Below are 21,195 nucleotides of genomic sequence, written 5' to 3'. Positions count from 1 at the left end.
TATATCTGGCACTATTTGTAACATTTCAAAATAATGAATTGAAAAGAATGCCAAAAAAGTGACAAACTTTTTTGTCACTATGCTAAAATAAAGCACTTGAAGTGAAAATTGCTTTAAGTTATATTAAACCAAACTGTGATTCTTTAAATTTAGGAGGCTAATGCATCACTGTATGGCCAGACTATGGGAGAAATATTTCCTTGATGTGGCAAAGAAATCAGGTGCAAAGAGGCCAATGGCAAATGCTCAGAAGACGTAGTTGCGACTTCCTGATACAATGACTAATAAGGTGGCTCTTACGCCAAGGCTGTGCATTGGTGATGTGGGGTGGTGTGAAAAGAGGACTCACTTCAGTTTTTAGCCTCTGCATTTCTATTATGTGAACTTTTATAGTTACAATGCTTTCACTTATTACTTGTTTAACATTTTACAAGGTATAGGCTTGAGAAAAAGAACTTTGCAGTTGTACACATCTGAGACTAAGAATGTATAATGGCTTTATACATTCTGTCACCCAATGTAAAAGCTCTGAGACTGCATGCTGATGGATGAAAGGGAACAGTTCACGTTCAGCAGAAGGTTACTAAGTAAAAAGGGCCCCCTGTTCTCTGTATCTTCTGCTACTCTTCCTTTATGGTCACAGATGAACACCTTGAGAGAACTGAAGCCATTCCAACTGGTGTGTGCAAGTCATATAAAACTGGACACATTAAAAATTCTTTCTTCTGCTATAAGAATAAGCAAATCTCTCTACATTTAGGTTTTTCATGAAATTGAATATGCAGAAATATTATTTGCAAAATAGGGTAAGGGATCTATGATTTTTCTCTCAAACAAAAATACACCAGGGTACCTCAATGAACAAAAGGCAAAAAAACATTTTAAGATATGGCTCTAATCACTTTAATGTTTAGTCCAGTATTTAAAGAGCTTCTTCCTATTTCCTATTAATAAATGTCCTTAGGGTTAAATGATAGTGACTAGTTATGGGACTGCTTTGTGTATGATGATAGAGTTTGATCAAGGAGGTTTTAAATATAGAAAGCAGTTCTCTACTCATACTTAAGAAAATATAATTTAGTTACCAAGGCCATATATACCTATAGCAATTGTATTGTAAAATAATAGGTAACTAAACAAATGCATATTTTTAATTTATCACTTTATTCAGCTAAATTGGTATTACTGCTTAATCTAACTCTGGATTTATTTTCAATCATTATTATTTCTGATATGGTAGTACAACCTATCTGCAAAGTTCTAGAACCTTTGGGTTAGCTTGGTCTTTCCTAAAAATCTATTTTCAACTGTGTGTTAAGACATTCAAAAGATCTTAGGGAGGATTTAAGTTTAAATTTACAGCATTTAACTTGAAAAATGAACAAAATCATTGTTTGCATCATTCTGTAATGGACATTTTTGGGGACCTGCCCAGATTCTCCTTATCAGATTGGTGTTCTGATCTTGCAATGGCTGTCATGGCTCACATTGACACTCCTGAGAAACGCTTGGAAGAGTATAGCCTTTCCTTTGGGGTGATTGCATCAATGACAGATGCCAGATATAAAAGGCCATCTCCCTCCTTCATGTGAGAAAACTCTGGTACCTCTGATACCCCAGAACACCCTGAAAGAGTAAGCTTCCACTAAACCCACATTTTTGCCCATGTTCTTTATCTGCCCTATTCTGCTTCTCTGATTCTCTTCTGGGAGCAATCCTTTAGCCACTTGCACAAAAATCCCATCTCTGGTTATATATGAAGAAACTGACTTAGACAAATACAAACTACAAAAAGTAGTGTTTTACTGCAGTATTTTACTGCAGTATTTTATTGCTCAGAGGGATATGTGGGTTCTATATTTTGTTTATAAGTGATTCTTAGGAAACCAGAGTCAGAAGATAAAAATCACCTTATTTGCCCAGCGTAGCACTATTTTGAAGGTGGGATGGGGTAAAGGTGGCTGATATTGCTATTAAATGTACATTATTGAGCTATATCTCCAATATAATATGGGTAAACAAACAAAAAAAGTAAACACTGTTTACTGCAATTCCATTTTATGAATTTTTGGTTTTGTTCTAGTTATATTAATGTGGCTTCATAATATTTTCAAGACTTCTAGTTGGTTATAATCTATTCAAGCAGACTATTAAATAAAGCCATTAGGCTCCAGGAATACCACCTAAAATATGAGATAGTAGCTTTGTAAATGGACAGTGAAAGATTTCAGATATTCCCAAAAGATCTATATTATCTCAGTTTTTAACTTTCTCTCATTGATGTATATTATTTGTGAATTAACTTAAGTGTTTTCAGTTGTTGACAGAGAAATGTCTGACATTTTTCCTCTGCTTAGCAACAGACTTAAAGTCTCTTATTCCTTTCCCACACCATTTTCAATCTGTTTTTCTAACTTTGTTTCACACATATGGCTAAAATTATGCAATAGGCAGAACATAAGTAAAAGTAACTAGGCATAATAATATGGAAACACCAGCAACTAACATAGCTGTCTATGTACTTAGGATTTAATTTTATTGAAAATATTTACAAAATTTGACAAATGATAACAAGATCACTCTAGTGATTTTTCTAAATTGTTTAATTAAAATGATCCCATCTGGCCCTCCCTTGTGGCGCAGCAGGTTAAAGCACTGCACTAAGAAGCTAAAGCCACTTCCATATGAATTCTATTCCTGCCTGGCCCGGAAGTGACCACCTGGTGAGGCAGACCTCTCCTAACCTGCCCGTTGCTCCCCTCAGCAGTGTACTTCCTAGATCTGCCTGTTCTGCTCCCCACTCTGTCTCTGGTGAAGCCTCTTGCCACCCCTGAGCCTCTGGCCTGTACCACAGTTCTGTATGTACAAATAAATAAATCTTAAAAAAAAAAAGATCCCATCAATATTCTTATTTAAAGTGATACTTTTTATTCACCATGTAAAAAATATATATCCCAGTGAAAGTTTTCTTTCTTTCACTGAGCTTGTGTTCTGGAATATTTCCCATCGTGTTTCATAAGATGATTTCATGTCTTCTTTATATTATAATCCCTAGACACTGACATTATTCATTTAGCAAAAATACACTGCCCTGCTTTCATAAAAAGCTTTGCCTAAGTGGTTATACCTGTAAGAATTCTTCTTACACTATAGAGTTACACTATAACTCTATCAATGTTTCTGAATAAAAATATGGGCTTCTTATATCAACATATAAGACAAAGAACAGAATGTGCAAAAAGATATATACATATATTTTGTTTAAAAACCTAATGTTTTCAAGCAACCATGTGGCATTCTGAACCTCTAACTTTCATGTGACTGAGATGCAGCTGAAGTAAGAGTGTAAAATAATTGATGCCTGGCATTTATTTAAAAAATTTTATTTAATAGTTATAAATATATTTCTGTAAAATCTGCATACATATATATAGTCCAAAGCTCAGTCAATAAATGATACCATTTCTCTCACTTGCTTCTGAATGTTGCTTTTGCATAATTCATGGATTCTTCAAATTACTTTGTATTACCCAATTACTTGAAGTAAAATTAGGAATAGAACAGATATATAAATTGTATTGTAAAATGAACTTAGAAATACAAAAATAAATAATTGTCTAATAGTTGTACAAAATTAAGGAAATGTGTTAAATGCTGTTTCATGTTTAGTAAATATAATCCTATGCTGTATGGAGTTCTAGACAAATGCCGTTTACTATTCTTGATTTTTATATCCATGGAAAACACATGGCAAGTAATAAGCACAGAGTATGTACTTTTTTTCATAAGCCAAGAGCATAGCTTTTGCAGTTTGTCGTTCATCACCCAACGTCACGAGGCTGGGCAAGTCTGGAAAATTATTCTTGTGCATTTTTTGAATTTGCTACTGACAAGCATACCTGTCGGTATTATTATCCACCGTAAATGTATCAAATAAATGTTTTGATTCTGCATACCAAACCCTTCTTTCCTTCTTAATATTTAAAAAAAGTGTCTTTTTTCCCACATGGTGGGAGGTTGCAAATAAAGAGAATGGGCCTACATGCTGCATGACATTTTGACATTGGGAGTTAATAATTTAGAAGTTATAGATTAAGACACAGTAATTTATTCTGAAATTCTAGAACATTTATTTAGAGTATACTGGGAATTATATTTTACACTTACTATGCCTTCAATATTTTTCCTTGGCTTTGGATTTTGCCTTTACTATAAGCAAATGTATATTGCCCAAGTCAATGAAAATATGGCTGGCCTCTCTGACATTTTTTGAGCATTGCAGCTTATGAAAAAACTGTAGACAGCAAGTGACTCTTTGGTTCCTGTGCCACAGAATGTTTATTTTCTGTTGTCAAGTGTTTTGAGAATAGGTTGGAGACATAATATAGCTTTCATGTTAGTCTTATAGTTAGATAATTGTATATGGATTGGTTCAGGAAATAGAGAAAACAGATGAATTTCCTATAATATTTTTAAACTATGGGAAATTAGTCCTTTCTTAAATGGGGAAAAGAGGGATATCAGTGTTTGAATGATGAACTATAGTAATCTATCATTAAAAATTCATTAATTTTCAGAATTGTGGGCTGCTGTTTAAAGGCACTATAAAAGAAGGTATCAATTACTCATTACTCTAATACTTTTTTTTTCACAATATTTCCTGGAAATTGCATTGGTAAATTAGTTGAATTTTATAATCATGAATAGCTATTCTATGAGCATTTAAATATAGGCAAAGATATCATGGTTTGTTTCACTGACAAAGTCAACACTGTAATACCTTTGCTTAACAGTTATGTTATTGCTTAGCAATCAACTGTGTAAGTGAACTTCTAATTATCTAGGTTCCATGGAGAACACACGCTGACTTCCAAGGATTATTGAAGCAAATATCTAGACTATGACTAATTAGAGGGATCTATTATACAATACATTCAATATTAGAATATCATATTAGTCTCAACTCTGCAGGGTATAAATTTTCTGTGAAGTGACATTTTCAGTTAGATGCATGCATTTTAGTGCTTATTAAGAAAAAGAACTTGGAAGTTACATCAATTTGGGTTCAGCCAGATCAGTTAAATGAATTTGGGCAAGTTAATTAACCCCATGGGACCACCATAAAATGGGGAATGATAACATAACATGAACTGTTCTGAAGGTTAGATAAGTTCATGTATATAAGGAGCCAGGTTCTGTGAGGTTGTAGATACTCAATAAAAAAAAAATTAAAAATAACTCAATAAAAACTTTTTATCACCATCATATTTGTTAAATCTAAATTGTTCTGTCCTCATAACATCTTTTCATATTGATAGAGACTATATAGTAATAAACTACATCATGACTTCTATGCATTTCACTAGGAGGTCAGAGGCAAGCATTACAGTGTCATTTTCATACAATGTTCTGAAATTTTCTGTTTATAGAAACTGTACACAAAAAATCTGTTAAAACAATTTTATCTGGCAATGAACCCAAAACAATACATTTGACAATATGTGAACTGCTTGTACAACTACTAGACATTGTTTTAACAATAATTTCAATTGCAGGACTAATTGAACTAATTGTCCTCCACCCATTTAAAAAGAGGAGATCATATTTCATTAGAACTTCCTTGGGGTCTTTGAGAGGAGTTAAGTTTGCAAGACCAGATGTTCTTCTAAGCAGTCATGTTCTTGCGCAAAATAGTTCCATATATCTTATTTAATCCTGAACTTTTTGATTGCTCCAAATGTTTTTGGCAATAATAACATGCTAGTCCAGAGTTTAAAGTAGAAATTTGGCAAGAATGAATAACACAGCTCATTTTTGCCATCATCCTATACTCCTAGTCTTTTGGGATGCCTACCTCTTGCTTTCCTTAACTGGATGAGCTGGATAATTAGCCCATATATTGTTACACTGGTCTGTAGCATTAGACTGCAAAAGTGGGTCTTAGCAACAATAATGTAGAGAATGGAACAAATCTATTGGCTAACAGTACAGAAAGATTTTAATGGTTCTAAAATAATCAGATATTCTGTGTACTTAGAATTTAAAATGGTTTTACAAAACATTCGAACATTCAAAAATAGTAAGTAAAATAGTGTGTTTCTGAGACAATGTTTAATCCACAATTTGTTTATTGAAAGAATGTGTCATATTAAAGTTCAAGCTTTTGCATTGACTAGGCCTCTTTATGAAACTTCTATCTTAGATATAGGGAGTATCTGTTGATTTTAAAGTATCTGTTTTATTCAGTTTGCCTAGTCTTCAGCTTTAAAGTTAATCAACTCATGAAAAAAATCTGTTTTGAACAATGGAAAAAGGAGAATATATAAATATAAATATATATATTTTAAAGATTTATTTATGTGTACAAGAACTGGAGTACAGGCCAGGTTTTTTTTGGGGGGGGGTAGTGAGAGGATTCACCAGGGACCGAGTGGGGAACATAACAGGTGGGTTGACTGGAATACACTGCTGAGGGGAGCAGTGGGCAGTCTGCTGTGCCATGTGGGTCACCTCCCTAGCTGGGATAGCTTCATAGTACTGAGCTTTAATTAAACACTTGTGCATAATTCCTTTCAGGGAATCCCTGAAAAGAGTATGTTTTAATTCACTTTTATGTTCTTACTGATTGATATTTTGGGCTTGATATAAGCACTGGATTCTACTCTAAATTTCTATATTTTATGTTCTATATTTTATATCCTAAGAATAGGGCACTGGTATTAAAGAAATACAACTGTATTCCCAAGAGATGATATCACTGGCTTAGTAATATTCTTACCCTTTCCTTGTCGATAGATAAATTCTTGTATTAATTGTCAGAGTCAATGTCTTTAGATCTTGTGAATACTTTTAAATAAGTACCCCTCCCATATGTTTGGAATGACACTAAAAGCGGTCAATAAATTAAGAGCAGTATTGAAAGTCTTTTGTAGATTTGAAATTTTTAATTATTCCCATCAATTTCGCAATAAAGGAAACACATTTTTCAGATTGTTAAGTGTTTAGAGAATCAGGCAAAGAAAAGTGTTTTTGAGAGGATACTTTTCAATGATCACATTATATAATTCAAAATTTTAGCACTTGTTGCATTTCCCCAAAAGAGCAAATGATCATAGAAATGTCTCACAAGTGTCATCAAAATTTTAAAAATGAGAAGTTAAATTAATAGTTACAAAGTGTTTATAATTGTTATTATGGAAAAATGACAGGCAATGACTGGAAAACCTCACATCTACTACCCCCAGCAAGAGAAAAGAACAGAAGAAAAGCAATAACATTTAACCATCTTGACTGCTTAGCAATTGTTCGTCCTTAGTATAAAATATTTATGGCAGGCCTCCCTGTGGCCAAAGGCTTACGTCTCACAGCTATCACTGCGACAGCCTGAGGTCCATACCTGGTGGGGACCTAACCCACATATGGTGCAGCAGATCTCTCCTCTCTGGCCTGTTGCTCTCTTAGTGCCCTTAGCAGTTTATTTCAATAAATTCACCTGCTCTGCTCCCTACTCTGTTTCTGGTAAATCCTCTCATCCCCCATATCTCTGATCTCTATTCTAGTTCTTCTATGCAAAAATAAAGAAACACATCTTTAAAAAAATAAAATATTTACTGTTCTGTGCCTTCCAAAATATATATAAATTTTGTATATGCTGGTGAAAAAGGAGAAGAAAAAACATGTCTTCTGAATTTCAAGTATCTTTCAACTTTTATGGAGGAGGTGTAAAGACAGAGGCAAAAGTAAGGGTTAAGATGAATAAGATGTAATCATTTAAAAATTTAACGATAGGCCCTCCCTGGTGGCGCAGTGGGTCAAAGCACAGCACTGAGAATCTAAAGCCGCTTCCGCATGAGTTCGATTCCCGCCTGCCCCGGAGGTGACCACATGGCGTGGCAGACCTCTCCTGACCCGCCCGCTGCTCCCCTCAGCAGTGTACTTCGTCGATCTGCCTGTTCTGCTCCCCACTCTGTCTCTGGTGAAGCCTCTCGCCGCCCCTGAGCCTCTGGCCTGTACCCCAGTTCTGTATGCACAAATAAATAAATCTTTAAAAAAAATTAAAAAAATAAAAATTTAACGATACCCTCACGTTTCTGATATTTACTATTCGCACTTTGTCTAAAATATATCAATAATTCATTAAAATTCAGTAAATACTGGTTTTACTAAGCTAGTCATATTTCAATCTGCTATATCAGATTAAAATGTCCATTTCAAAATGGAATAAATCAGGCAATGATAATTTCAAAATTGAAATAAGGTAGCTATGTATGCACAGATGTTTCTAGTCAGAATTCCCCATATTGCTGCTCTACCCAGCTACCCAAAAGAGCACTCATCTATGGCCACCAAGATTTCCCTCTAGTCCCTTCCTTCCTAATGTGTGGTGTGAACAAATTATTCCTTTGATCCAAACTCCTCTTCTGTCTTTATCCCAAAAGGAATGGAGAAAGAGCATAAAGAATGCAAATAGAATGGGAAGAAGTAAAGGAAAATGAGGGAGTGAGGACTTTGTTTCAGGCTACAGAACTCTTTAGATTAACAACATCCAAGCAATCATAAAGTGATGTATGGGTTATTTACATAACAGTGGTGAGTTGAAAGGGTGTGTACCAGGCCATGACAAGAGATATGTCAAGAGATGTTGGCGGTTTTATTCATTTGTAATTTCTGTCATCTCTTCATCATTCCCAAGTTTTATGATGTCAGTTAATACAATTAAATTTGATGAGGTCAAAACCAGATAGTTCAATTACTATCAAATTTACTTTCTAACTAACTCAAAGTTGAGTGTATTAAGCACTGATTAGGGCAATGTATGTAGATCTGTGTAAATTTTTAAAATTGAGCAGTCTGGTTGTTCACAATGGGGTTAAACTGGCCAGCTGAGAGCGTGGGCAGCATGGTGAACTTTTACCTATATAAGCAGGGTAAGGGTGTGAGGTTTTTTTCCTGCCATAGTTAGCTCTGCTTTTCTGATAGAGTATTTGTTATTTGTGGTTTTTCAGTTCTACAATATTATTTATAAAATCCTTTACCAACATGATAAGTTAAAGCAATTATCCATCATTTGGCCTGGCATTGAATCATTATTTAATCATTCTGTTATCATAATGAAACCAAAATAAGTGATCTATAAGTAAATTTTTAGAAACAAATTGTTGGAAATTGCCTATGTATTTTTTTTATAAATAAAAAATATAAAAAAGCTTAAGAGACCTTGTTTTTCAAAAACGTATGCTTAACTTTATTTTTTCTTATTTTGAGGACTTGTCAAGCACTGCAGTAAATTCTTTATTACCTATGTGGCAAAAGTTTATAATTGGCTTCATAGTTAGATAGCTTATTAAAGCAAAGCAAAAAACACAAGTATTTTCTAACTTATTGCTGAAGTTGAACACAGCATTTTTCTAATTAAAATTGTCAAAAAATTTTCATTTCTTACCTTGTCAGAAGGTTTAAATGGATTTCCTTGTCCACTAATTCCACCACTGATACTAAATCCAAGGCCAGGATTCTTTTCTATTCTTACACAAAACTATGTAAAAAAGATAAAAGGTAATAAATATATATTAAAGACAAATATACTCAACTGCATTTCAGTAGAAAATATTCACACTTGACTAAGTTTTCAAGGTTAGCCAATGTTGTCTTGGTTCACAAAAGACTTATATAAACTGATATACTACTTAGTGTTTTAGGCATCAAATGTGGTTGAAAAATAACATGAAATTATCTATGCAAGTAGATATTAGTACTGACTCATTAATATGTGCAGGACTCAATTATGTATCGGAGTTTTTAAAAGTCAAAACAATGAAACTATTAATTAGCTATTCTGAAATCGTGTATTTTCACTCATTAGAAAGAAAATTTGCAAAAATAGTAAGGGCAAATATGAATATTTCAGTGAGTTGTTACTGAGTGTGAAGGGGGCCAAATGGATCACGGGAGAGGACTATGTGTGCTTTGGTGGTAGGTGTGGTGTGATAACATATTTTTGAAGAGGCACGTGCCTATACCCACACATCATATACAACATTGTCTATCAATAGGATCACAGCAAAAAATAACACAATTTAAAAAGTAGTAAGTTGCTATTGCTTTGGAGTACATTAATACTATTCACTGACTTGTTAATTTTATTGTTGACAAATAACAGAACTTTTAGTTTGAGAAGAGGTGACGGGAGGGGAGAGGGATCTTCCCACCCCCTCACCATGGCTGGAGTGAAGACAAAATGAAGAAAGAATGGATGTTCAGTAAAAAGAGTTTGGGGTTTGGCAGCAACTCTTAGAGAGGCAGTTAGGAGTCTTAGAAAAAACAGAACTCTGTGAAAAAGTGAAAGACATCAAGAACATGCAGATTTTTTTGTATGTGTGTGTGATAGGGACTGATTAATAAATATTAAGGACCATGAGAGTTAATAATCTAGAATTTTGTATTATATTACTACCCTGAAATTGAAATCATCAATGAAAGCCTGTTACTCAAGAGCCTATGTTCTGTAGTACAAAAAGGAAATGATAGAACTGAGACTGGGTTCACTTTGGGATAAGGCCATAACGAAGATGATAGCTACCATAAGAGCTAATAAAAAAGTGTAGGTTAAGAATCCAGTAGGTAAATCAGTGTCAAGAATGACCTAGATGCCCTCCCTGGTGGTGTAGCAGGTTAAAGTGCAGCACTAAGAAGCAAAAGCTACTTCAGCATGAGTTCAGCCCTGGAGGTGACCCACATGGTGGGCAGACCTCTCCTGACCTGCCTGCTGCTCCCCTCAGCAGTGTACTTCATTGATCTGCCTGTTCTGCTCCCCACTCTGTCTCTGGTGAATCCTCTCACCCCACCCTGCACCTCTGGCCTACATCCCAGTTCTGTATGCATAAATAAATAAATCTTTTTTTTTTTTTTTTTAAAGAAAGACTTAGAGAGAAAATAACAAGCCTGGAAATACTTGATAATCCTGAGCTGGGATGGTTTATGTAGAGTATGGTAAAAACACTTTGTAAATAGGACATGGTGACCCCAGATGACCAGGAGACTTGGGGTCCCAGAGGAAGCATACACTTTGATTACATACAGGAAAAAAATACTTTTATAACTTTTAAATATAGAGCAAACACCATAACTAAGGGTACAATTGTAATCAGAGTTAGGCAGGCAGAAAATTAGTAGCTAAGAGAAAAATATAAAGAGGTACATTAGCATATAGTTTGTATTTATATAATTACATGCTGGAAAAGATCTTCAAAATGACTGGAAAAGTTTGGTTCACTTTGGGATAAGGCCATAACGAAGTTTAATGTTTACCCCAGCAATCTTGTTAATTCTATTTATGGGCAAATGTAAATGCTCAGTATGCTCTCTATTTTGAAGGTACCTCTAAATCCTATGTCTTAGATAGTTCAAGGCAAACTTGAATCCTGTTTATTATTTGATCAGTAAATACTGTGAGTCCTGGGGAACTGGATCACTTAGATTTGGTTCGGTAATGGGACTATCCTTAATTTACTGTCATATTTCATGATAGTAAGTATGTTTATCACATAGTTCATTTACAATACAAATCTGCTAGTGTGATTTTTATGATAGTTATTTATGAATAATTTCTAGATTACAAATAACTTAAATAGCACCATATTTTTATTTTAAAGGTTTGTTTAATTACATCATGCCCTTTAGTTGCACCAGATTTGTTAAAACATTAGAGAGTAGAGAAACTAATTTAAGATTGTTTTGTACTTACATGGCTTAGTTTGTAGATATGAACATATAATAGTTTGATGTGGACAAAAGAAATATTTTGGCTTTAGTCAATGTGCAAATTTACCCTGTAGTCCTTTGTTGGCATTAGTGGTTACTTAGGAAATGGAAAGAATGGAATTAATATGACTTATGCATTTTACTTTTGTTTCCTCCTACATATATGTGCATTTCCCATGAAATTATTTAAAATTTAGGTTCTAGAATTCCGATATGAAGATTTCATGCTGTACAATGTCATATGTGGAAGGTTTATGGGATTCTGGCTTTCCCTAGATTTCCATAAAACCTAAAAGGGAACATAGGCAACTGATTTTATTTACAGTGGAAATTGCTGAAAGTAGTTTCCAGTTATTTTCTTTCAAGGTAGTGACTATATCTATTTTACATTATTGTCAATCTGGAAAGCACTAAAATTGTAAGGGAAACAAATTTCCTATGTGTCAAGTATGTGAAGAACTGCCTCAATACATTTCTTTTAATAATAGAAATAGCAAAGATGACACTACAGTTTTATAAAAGTGACAACCAACCATTAATTCTGATCTGAAGTTAGACTACCCATGGGCCTGCTATGTACAGTTAATAGGTTGTGTTGTAACTGTTGTGTCTCATAAAGCATGTCAGAGAAAGTATTCATCTCACATGTAAGGAGTTCTACCTGCTATTAAGGCCCAAAGGGGTCATAAAGTCTAAGAGGAGAGAATGCTCACAGCCAAGAAACAGTCTGAAGCTAAAGAAGATTAGTAAAAAAGAAATGCAATGTTCTAGCAAAAGGTCAGATGAAAGAGGCTAATACATAGTTTATTTAATGAGAATCAGCATTTCAATTTTCTTTTAGGAGATTGATATCAATGAACGAAATTTCTAGCTTAAAATGTAAGCAAAGAAACATTTGCTTCTTTCAGAGACTGTTTCCATCATTTGCCTATACTTGATACTTCTGGTCTTTGGTAATTTTGTGCTAATTGAAATACTGGATCTTAGAGAGATTTCTGTGACAAAATAAATTGTTAATGTAGCAGTGAGGCCATGTGAAGTCATAATCTATGGTCTGTAGAAGATAATGCTCTGATTTGGCCTCAGCATACTATTTTGTATGTGTGTATGTGTGTGTGTGTTGGGGGCATGGTGTGTTTGTGGGGAGATGTAGTTCAGGATAGGAATTTACATTGCAGAAAGGTACCTGAAGATGCTGTAATGAACTGGCTTACTAGGTTATATTCCGGCGACTAATCTTTCTAGCAGTATGAATGTAAAGGTTTTGTGGATACCTGTTATTTTTTTGCCAAAGATCCATTCTAGCAAAATGGAAATCCATATGCAAAATAATTACTTTTACCCGAAACAAAAAGAAAATAACTCACTCAAAGTAGGGCAAGGAATGAAATGTAACTTCAAGTATGATGATGATACTTTGTGTAACTGACAGAGTCCAGTTCTAATGTAATCCTGATCTTGAAAATCCTACAAATTCTTTTTAAGGTATAAACTTTAGTTCATGCATAGTCACAGAAATGAGCAGAAGACAGTATGGAGCTCTACTATCTCATTATGTTATATTCTCTTGTCTGGGGCAGATATGAACTACAGGGTACATCTTTCCATTGTTTCACTCTTCCAGTATGAGATTACTCTCACTTCTTTTTGGCTACAGTGCAACAAGCTGTAGTGTATAATGTGGTAAATTCAAGAAACTGAGCCTTAATTTCAGCTCAACTTCTTAGATCAGTAAATTTTCTAAGACTCAGTTTTCTAGTTAATAAAGCAGAAACTACCTTACCTGCATTACAGCTTTATTGATTAGATAAGGCCAGTAATACATAAAAGGGTTTTAAGCATTTTTTTTTTCCTTTCTAGTTTTGCTTTGGTGTCTGTTTGTCCTATATGTATAAGCAATTTAGCCCTGGTTTACACACTTGCAAAAAAGAAAAACTGAGCTAAAGTTAGTTCATTTTAAAAAATACTCCACAAGTTATGGACAGTTTATGGAGAATTTGGTTTTGTGTTATAATTTGTTAAAACAAAACCCATCATTATAAATTAGATATAGAGCCTATGGAAATTAATACAGTGAATCTGGATAGCAGGCTTAAAAATCACTTTCATACATATTTTTCATTTAATCCTAAAGTTGAAAACAGACTTGATACTTCATATTTCTGACAATCAAACCTGTAAAAGTAAGTGCATAGTTTTAGGCACTGTTTCCTAGAATTGTTGGGTATTATGCCATGTTTTATTATAATAAATGGCTTGAAAGTTGACATGGTTTCATTATTAAGGAAAAGATCAAAGTTTACTAGCTTGTTGTGGTTAAACAGAATTAAACTCTGTCTGGGTAAAAAAATGACATTCATTCTAATAATTCACTCAATATTTATCAGTGGTAGCATTGTTTTATATGCTCATTACTATATGGAATTTATTTTTAAAGCACCCTAGTAATGCATTAGCTCTTTAGGTTCCATTAAGAGATACAGAAGTATGTTTTTTGTTACTATCAACAAAAATCTGTATACTGTCTGCAGGAAGTAGTTCCAAGCTTTTAAAGAAATTGTAGTGTTTTATCATACTTTGTAGTATGTTGTACTTTGTTTATTTTGGCTACATATATTTAAAATTTTTGGTGGTTCAGGTTTTTTTTTTTTTTCATACTGTAATTAACCAGCTTCAAGCAGGGAGGAAGAGCATAGTTTGGAGGACAATAAAAGTTTTTTAAAGGCAACTTAGGTATTCTTACTGTCATTCCAAATTTTTAATTTTAGTATTCTGAACTATTTAAGTCTGAACCCAAGACAGGAAAAACTAGGAAGGCAAAAGAAATTAGAGGTATCAGTGATTAATTTTTTTTTGCTCTCAGAAAACACCTAAGGTTGTTGGAGCTGTGAATCAAAACACATGAAAGTAACTATCAATACATTATCTTAAAGAATCAGATGTTAAAAATTTAATCAATGTGAACTTTAACACTTGGTAATCCTTTCAAACTATTCAATGTATGTATTCTTGAGAAACAATATAAAATGGACTTTATATTCAGAATGTTAAGAGTAGCTGCATGGTAATATAAAAATCTGTTATTCAAGAAGGGGAAAACCAAGGATACTGATCTCAGTGAATTTTTAAACACATTGATTCTAGGGCAACCTTCCCCCCCCTACACCCCCATCCTGCTCCAGAAGTCCCCCATCACACAGACAGCTGCCAATCAGAATAAAAAAATCAGAGAACTAGGTGGAGGTTATATCTGTATGAACAATTTTTAACCTTTTAAGATGCCTTGGTATAGCATAATTTAAAACTTTATTAACTTTAAAAAAATCTCTGGAGAATTAGAAATATCATTACTTGATTAAAGACACCTGTCTGGCTAATTTTACCTTAAATCTCACACTTGGCCTAGATCAAGGCAGATAGGCAGAAAATTACCCTTAAAAGACTTATGATTTGAGAATAATTAATATGTAATCTCAGCTTCAAGAAGAAGTATTAATAGAGGAGATGTCTAGAGCAGCTGGGAGCCAAACAATAAATGACTCCTAACAGAAGAAAGGGAAAAAAACAGGAGAATGAGGATAATCTTGTCTTATGTGTTTAGAAAATAAGGTGGGAGTTATGTGAAGCTTTGAGTAAGCAGTAATGAAGTGAAACCTTTGTAAATCATATTAAGGAGTTAGTAAAGTCAGTGGGAGCTTTGTCTAATTATCTAAAGAATGAAATAAGAGAAGTTAACTTTATGAGAGTATTAAGATCTTAATGTCTTACTTTCTAAGCTTAATAGGACTCAATAGATAAGATCCTATTCAGTGTTCTGATCCTAGGGAAAAAAACAAAACCTGGTTTTATAATGGAAAAGTAAATCCCAATTTTAGATAGCTCAGAAAGCAACATTTATTTTTTTTTTTTGGTACATGGTCTATCAGTACCTTTGGAAGCATTTTAGAAATGTTTCCCTTCTAGCCTTTTTTTTTTTTAAATCATTTCCTTTAGTAAAGCTTTATATTTATAATATTCTATAGTCAGAAAGAGAATTTTGAAAATGTTCCCATAAGTGAGGAGAACAAACAGTTTATTTTTCACGCTGTTGATTTTACCAGGACCTTGGTAAATACACCTAGTTATCGAAACTCTTTGTAATATCCAAAAGCTGTGCTGTAGTGCTAAATTGGAGTTTGGAGTGGGTAGCAGAGGGCAGAAGATCGTATCAAAAACTATTCTGATTCACCAATTTTTCTCTATGTGAAATGGGTATTGTTCCAGGCATCAAATCATTGTGCAAAGCAGTCCTTAACCACTCAAAATAATAAGTTCCCTTCACAATGTCCAACTCTATTCATTGGGCTAGTGGGTCTCAGGTTATATTAAGGAAAGCAAACTGTACTCACTGTATTTTGCTGAGCATTTCCTGAAAATCCCTCAGTTGTAAAAACTCTTCTCACCTGCTCTGGGTAGCCATCCATACTCCTTTGCCCTTTCGTTTGAATTAAGCACCTTCCTGGCTGAGGTCCCCGGGTAGCCTGGGAAGAGGGGATCTGAATAGGCAATGGTGACTGAAACTGCTGGATGGTCACTTTGTTTATATTCCCCTCGTATGGCTGCTGTTCCCGGCTCCGATGCTGAAGGCTTTGGGACCCCATCAAGGTCTGGATGTGGCTGCCGGCCTGTGGATAAGATAATCTGTCAGACAAAGACTCGTGGTATTGAATGGATGTGATTAAAGTAGAAAACACGTACAGAATATCTCCTGGGTAAAGTGGCATCATTTGGGCTTTCAGCCATGACTGGAAATGATAATGAAAAAACAGTAAGGGTCTGCCTACTGTGGTTTGTGAAAATGTTACTAATATCAGAACAAGGTTGCATTAAATACATTTGTAGTCATTCCTGGCTTGCTGAAGATTATTTTAACTCACATTTTAAGGAAATAAAATTCAGTCTAAAATATCTTAAGAAGAAAAAGAAGGCACAATATAAAATAAAGTTCTCTCTTGCACTTCATTTTGAGTACTGGCAGGGAGAAAGATGTAACTTATTGAAATGTGTTCTTAATTCTGGAACAGAAATATCTATTTTCTTTAGGTCACAGGTGCATAGTAAGTTTATTCAGATGAGTATAATCAATATGAATTAAGTTTCTACATTATTAAATCAAGAGCATATTAGTCTTCTGCATTATTAAATCAAAAGTATGTATGGTTTGGGAATCTTTAAATGGTGTTAGAATTATTCATATGACAAAGTCCTGGTAGTGTCTTCAGCTTGTAGAAGCACTAGCCATGGTGCCTTTACAGAGTGAGGTCTGTTTACAGATCATCTCCTCTTGAGTTCTTAGGGAAGTTTATGGGTACATCATTTAAAGCAGTATTTCTCATTTCTCAATCCATAATGGTGGCTGTTGGGGCGAGAGCATGTGCTTGCTGAGGTCTCTCATCTTTAAATGACAGAGCACTCACCACTCCTGCTCCTTCCACCACCACAGTTTTTCACTTTCATTCTAGCACTGTCTCCTCTAGCCATTCTACTTGGTGCCCTTTCTACCCCAAACAGTTGTTTGTGAGCTTAGATATGACTCTTAATATTAAGTTGCTTTAAAATGGAGGTCTAACATGGGAAGCAAATCACTTAAAACATGTTTTATTCATTCCTACCAAAAGATCTAAAGATTTACTTCCTGAGCTAATTTTCTTTCTCATTGATCTTTAAAAGTAGATAATTTGGAATATTCAAAAAAATCAATTTCATCTTTGAATTCATTAGTTAGGAAAGTCTAAATTTTCCTGACTAATCAAGATTTTCGATTGCTATGGAAAAGACAGGCTGGAGAAATAAAGGAGTAATTATTAAACAGGTATTTGAAGATGTGATTAATTTTAAGTATCTTAAAGTGCTTAAAAAATGAGAATATAAGAGACATAGGAAATATAATGATCACAGAAAATCATTTGAAGAAAACTAACCCTAAGTAAGAGGTATTTCAGTGAAGAACATATTCAAAATCATTATTTGTCAATAAGGCAAAATAAACAAGTATTCGATTACATTTTAAAATGAATGTCCAGCTGATTGCCCTGGTATCATGCACAATTTTTTATATTCCAAAATAATAACTATATTTCAATCTTGAGAAAATGTAGGGACTAATGTAAAGAGTTTTAGGCTATATCAACACAATGTGGAAATAATTACCAGTATAACACTGTCCAACAAAATTAACCAGAGTATAAAGCTATACTATCAGAGACACACTTAGATAACCTCATAAAGGGAAATGTATATTTTTCTATTTTATCTATTCCCTTTCAGAAAAGTAAATGAAAGAAAGCCACAACTTTCTTCTTCATTCAAGAAGACTAAAAACCCTTGTGATCAAGTTTTCCTAATTGCAAATTCAGTGTCCTACCTCCATGAAATTTTATATATTTTGGCTTGGTGGAGACTCATGAAAAACCCAGTCTCACATTTTGAGCTGCTGTATTCTGAAGGAATTCTATGGCACACTGAGTTATACAGTTAGAGATGATGACTTTTCCTGGAGTTAGAGGAGCTACCAAATGATCAATTGATTTTACATTTCTGCTGCTTTTCACCTTCGCTGAGATAATATTCATAGGTCTTTAGTCAGTGCTAAACCAAGTAGCACTGACATTTAATAAATAATGGCTACTACTTAAATAGTAGGTGCCAAACTATGTGTGAAAAGTTATCTAACACATATTGCCTTTTTTATACATTGCAATAGCATTAAGATAATCATTAATTATTTTATCTAGTTTATGAGGAGGAAACTAAGCAACATTGCCACATAATTTGCGCTACTGTAAAAACTGGAAGACCATGATTTGAACGAAGGCTGTTTAGCAATCAAGTGTTATGCTCTTAAACCAAAATATACTTCATTTCCCTTCTCCAATTGTCATCCTAACGGTTGAATTGTGAATTGAAAAATATCTATAAAAATGAACAAAATGTTAAGGTTATTAAGGTAGAATTTACTAAAATTCTTTGCAGCACTTTAATTTGCTAAAGGGTCAGTCCTACTTATTTAATTAGTTTGATTATCTAACTTATATCCTATGAATGTGATATAGAACTTTCTAGGTAAACAAATGAGATAATGTTCTGTGTATTTAGTGATATATTTAAGATTATTAAGCAATGAAATTCATGTTTTCAGATGACTTGGAAAACTTAAAGTGGACATGAAAGGAACAGGCTGTAAAGTGATTGCTTGCATCAGTCACAGTTCTTTCACTCTATAATTGGGCTACAGGCTGCATTAGTGGGATGGGGAATGACAGCTGTTAAAAGAAAACCATTAACACTAAACATTGTGTGAAGTTAAATATAAATTACACAAAAAATCTAAAGGGACAATTATGGTGGGAAAAGACTGTAAACAGGAAGTGTTTTGACTGGCACAAGGCTTAAGATAGGTAAAAAGGATGCTTATGATAGAATACAAATGGCTGGTGAAAATATAGAAAATGTCAAGGACTGGATTTGCTCAAGCAGAGAGTAAGCTATGAGAATTCTGACTTATACTGAAGGGGAATTTGAACATAAAGATTTCTGTAAAGCCTGCACTACACATTTTGAATGATAAAAATAAAGAGAAGATTTGGCATTTGTTTTGAACTTTCAAGGGAAGGTTGGACAGAATAACATGTATCTGAGGAGAATAATGATGGAATATAGAGTTTTCAAGTTAACCCAAAAATAGACTGTCAAAGTTTACTAGGAAAAACTCCAGTGTCCACTGGATTCGAGGAAACATTTATGTCAACACTACAGAATAGAAATGTTGAGTTGATATTGAATGGTGCTGTTTATGCAAAATTCATCCTACAGCTAATCAGTCTTATTATGTAGAAATTTGAAGTGCTTGGGAGGTTTTGGGTGATAAAAAGAAATTACTTTGTTATTGCAAAATGATTTGGTTCACACTATTCTCTTAGAAAAGTGTGTTAGACTGAGAATGTTATCCAATTTGGTCATCTGTTTAACTACCCATCTTGGCTATTGAACCACTTGGAATTGCTTCCAAAAATTAAGCACAGTCTGAATGGATGATAATTTATGTCACCAAGAATATTCAAGTGCAGACAATTCATCCTCTAAAATTACATCCAGAATAGTTCTAATAATGTTTGGAGGAATGTCACAAACACAGAATCATCTACAAAGGATAAGTCAATAATTGATTTAGAACAATCAGCAGTATCAATTAAATGAGTCAGTTTTAGTAATTTTGTAAAACAATAACAAAACAGTTCTGTCACTAAAAATTCAGACCATGTATTCTGCAATGCCTTGGTCTAGCCTTTATGAATAACATTATAGAGGATTCTCTGAACATTAAAAATAGATCTATCATATGATCCAGCAGTTTCTTTTGTATGTATCTACCTGATGATTGCAAAAACAATAATTAGAAAGGATAGGTACACTACTGTTTCATTGCAGTGCTATTTTCAATAGCCAAGTTTGTAAACAACTGAAAGGCCTAGTGAGAGAGGAGTGGATTAGAGAAGATGTGGCATACACACATATATATATACGCATATAGAAACACATATATACATACATACAATGGAATATTACTCAAGTATAAAAATAGAGAAGCTCCTGACATTTGCAAAAACATCAGTAGAACTGGAGGCAGTTATACTAAGTGAAATAAGCCAGAAGTTTTCACTCTTCAGTGGAATACAGAGAAACAAAGCAAAAATAAAAAACAAGAAACAAACCCTAGAAATCTGACACTAAAATGTGAGGCTGGAGAACAGGAGGGTAAAAGTTGAGAGCAAATGGGGAAGAAGCTCAATGGACCTGGTGGAGGACTATGATTGCTTTGGTGGGGAGTGCAGTGGAGAAATGCTTCCTTGTTAAGATCAAGAATGGAGACAGTGTTCACACTCACCACGCTTACTCAATATAGTGCTGAGAGTACTTGTTTGTGAAGTAATGTGAGAGAGGAAATAAAAGGAAAATGGATTAAGAGGGAAGAAATTTCCTGTACCTAATTACAGATTTCATGATTATCTACAAAGAAAATAAAAATGAAACTATACTTTTGTATCATTTATAATGCTGTAAACCACTGCTACCTCAATAAGGAATAAAATAAAATGACATAAAACATAAAAATACTCCAAATGAAATTCTGAAAAATAATGAAATTATGAGAAATAATGTTCGAATAGAAGATAAGAAAAAGAAAGATAATGGGGGGAGAGTGAGTGAGTGAAAGAAACGAAAAAATATTACACATAAGCCTTAATGTGTCAGTCTTAAGTCAAAGGGACTAAATACAGAATTAAAAGGCAGATCTTGGCAAACTGTATTAAAGAACGTCATTTAGCTATATACAGATTATGAGTAATCACTTCAAATGTAGTGATATAAGCGGAAATTTTTCCAGTGATACAAAGC

The 21,195-nt window shown here is 33.8% G+C and overlaps 1 protein-coding gene across 1 annotated transcript in view; it reads right to left on the bottom strand.

Annotated features, from left to right (window-relative positions):
* The window catches only part of LRRC7 (leucine rich repeat containing 7), a 378,921-nt gene that overhangs the window by 21,337 nt on the left and 336,389 nt on the right, over positions 1–21,195 (bottom strand). The window contains exons 24-25 of the mRNA XM_004679111.1: positions 16,203–16,424; positions 9,443–9,535 (exon numbers count right to left, since the gene is read on the bottom strand). Coding sequence (XP_004679168.1) covers positions 9,443–9,535; positions 16,203–16,424 — 315 coding nt within the window. The remainder of the gene's footprint in view (positions 1–9,442; positions 9,536–16,202; positions 16,425–21,195) is intronic.

This window comes from Condylura cristata, unplaced genomic scaffold (genome assembly GCF_000260355.1).
Source record: "Condylura cristata isolate star-nosed mole 26May11 unplaced genomic scaffold, ConCri1.0 scaffold00008, whole genome shotgun sequence".
Lineage (NCBI taxonomy): Eukaryota > Metazoa > Chordata > Mammalia > Eulipotyphla > Talpidae > Condylura > Condylura cristata.
This window is presented reverse-complemented; position numbering and strand designations above follow the sequence as displayed.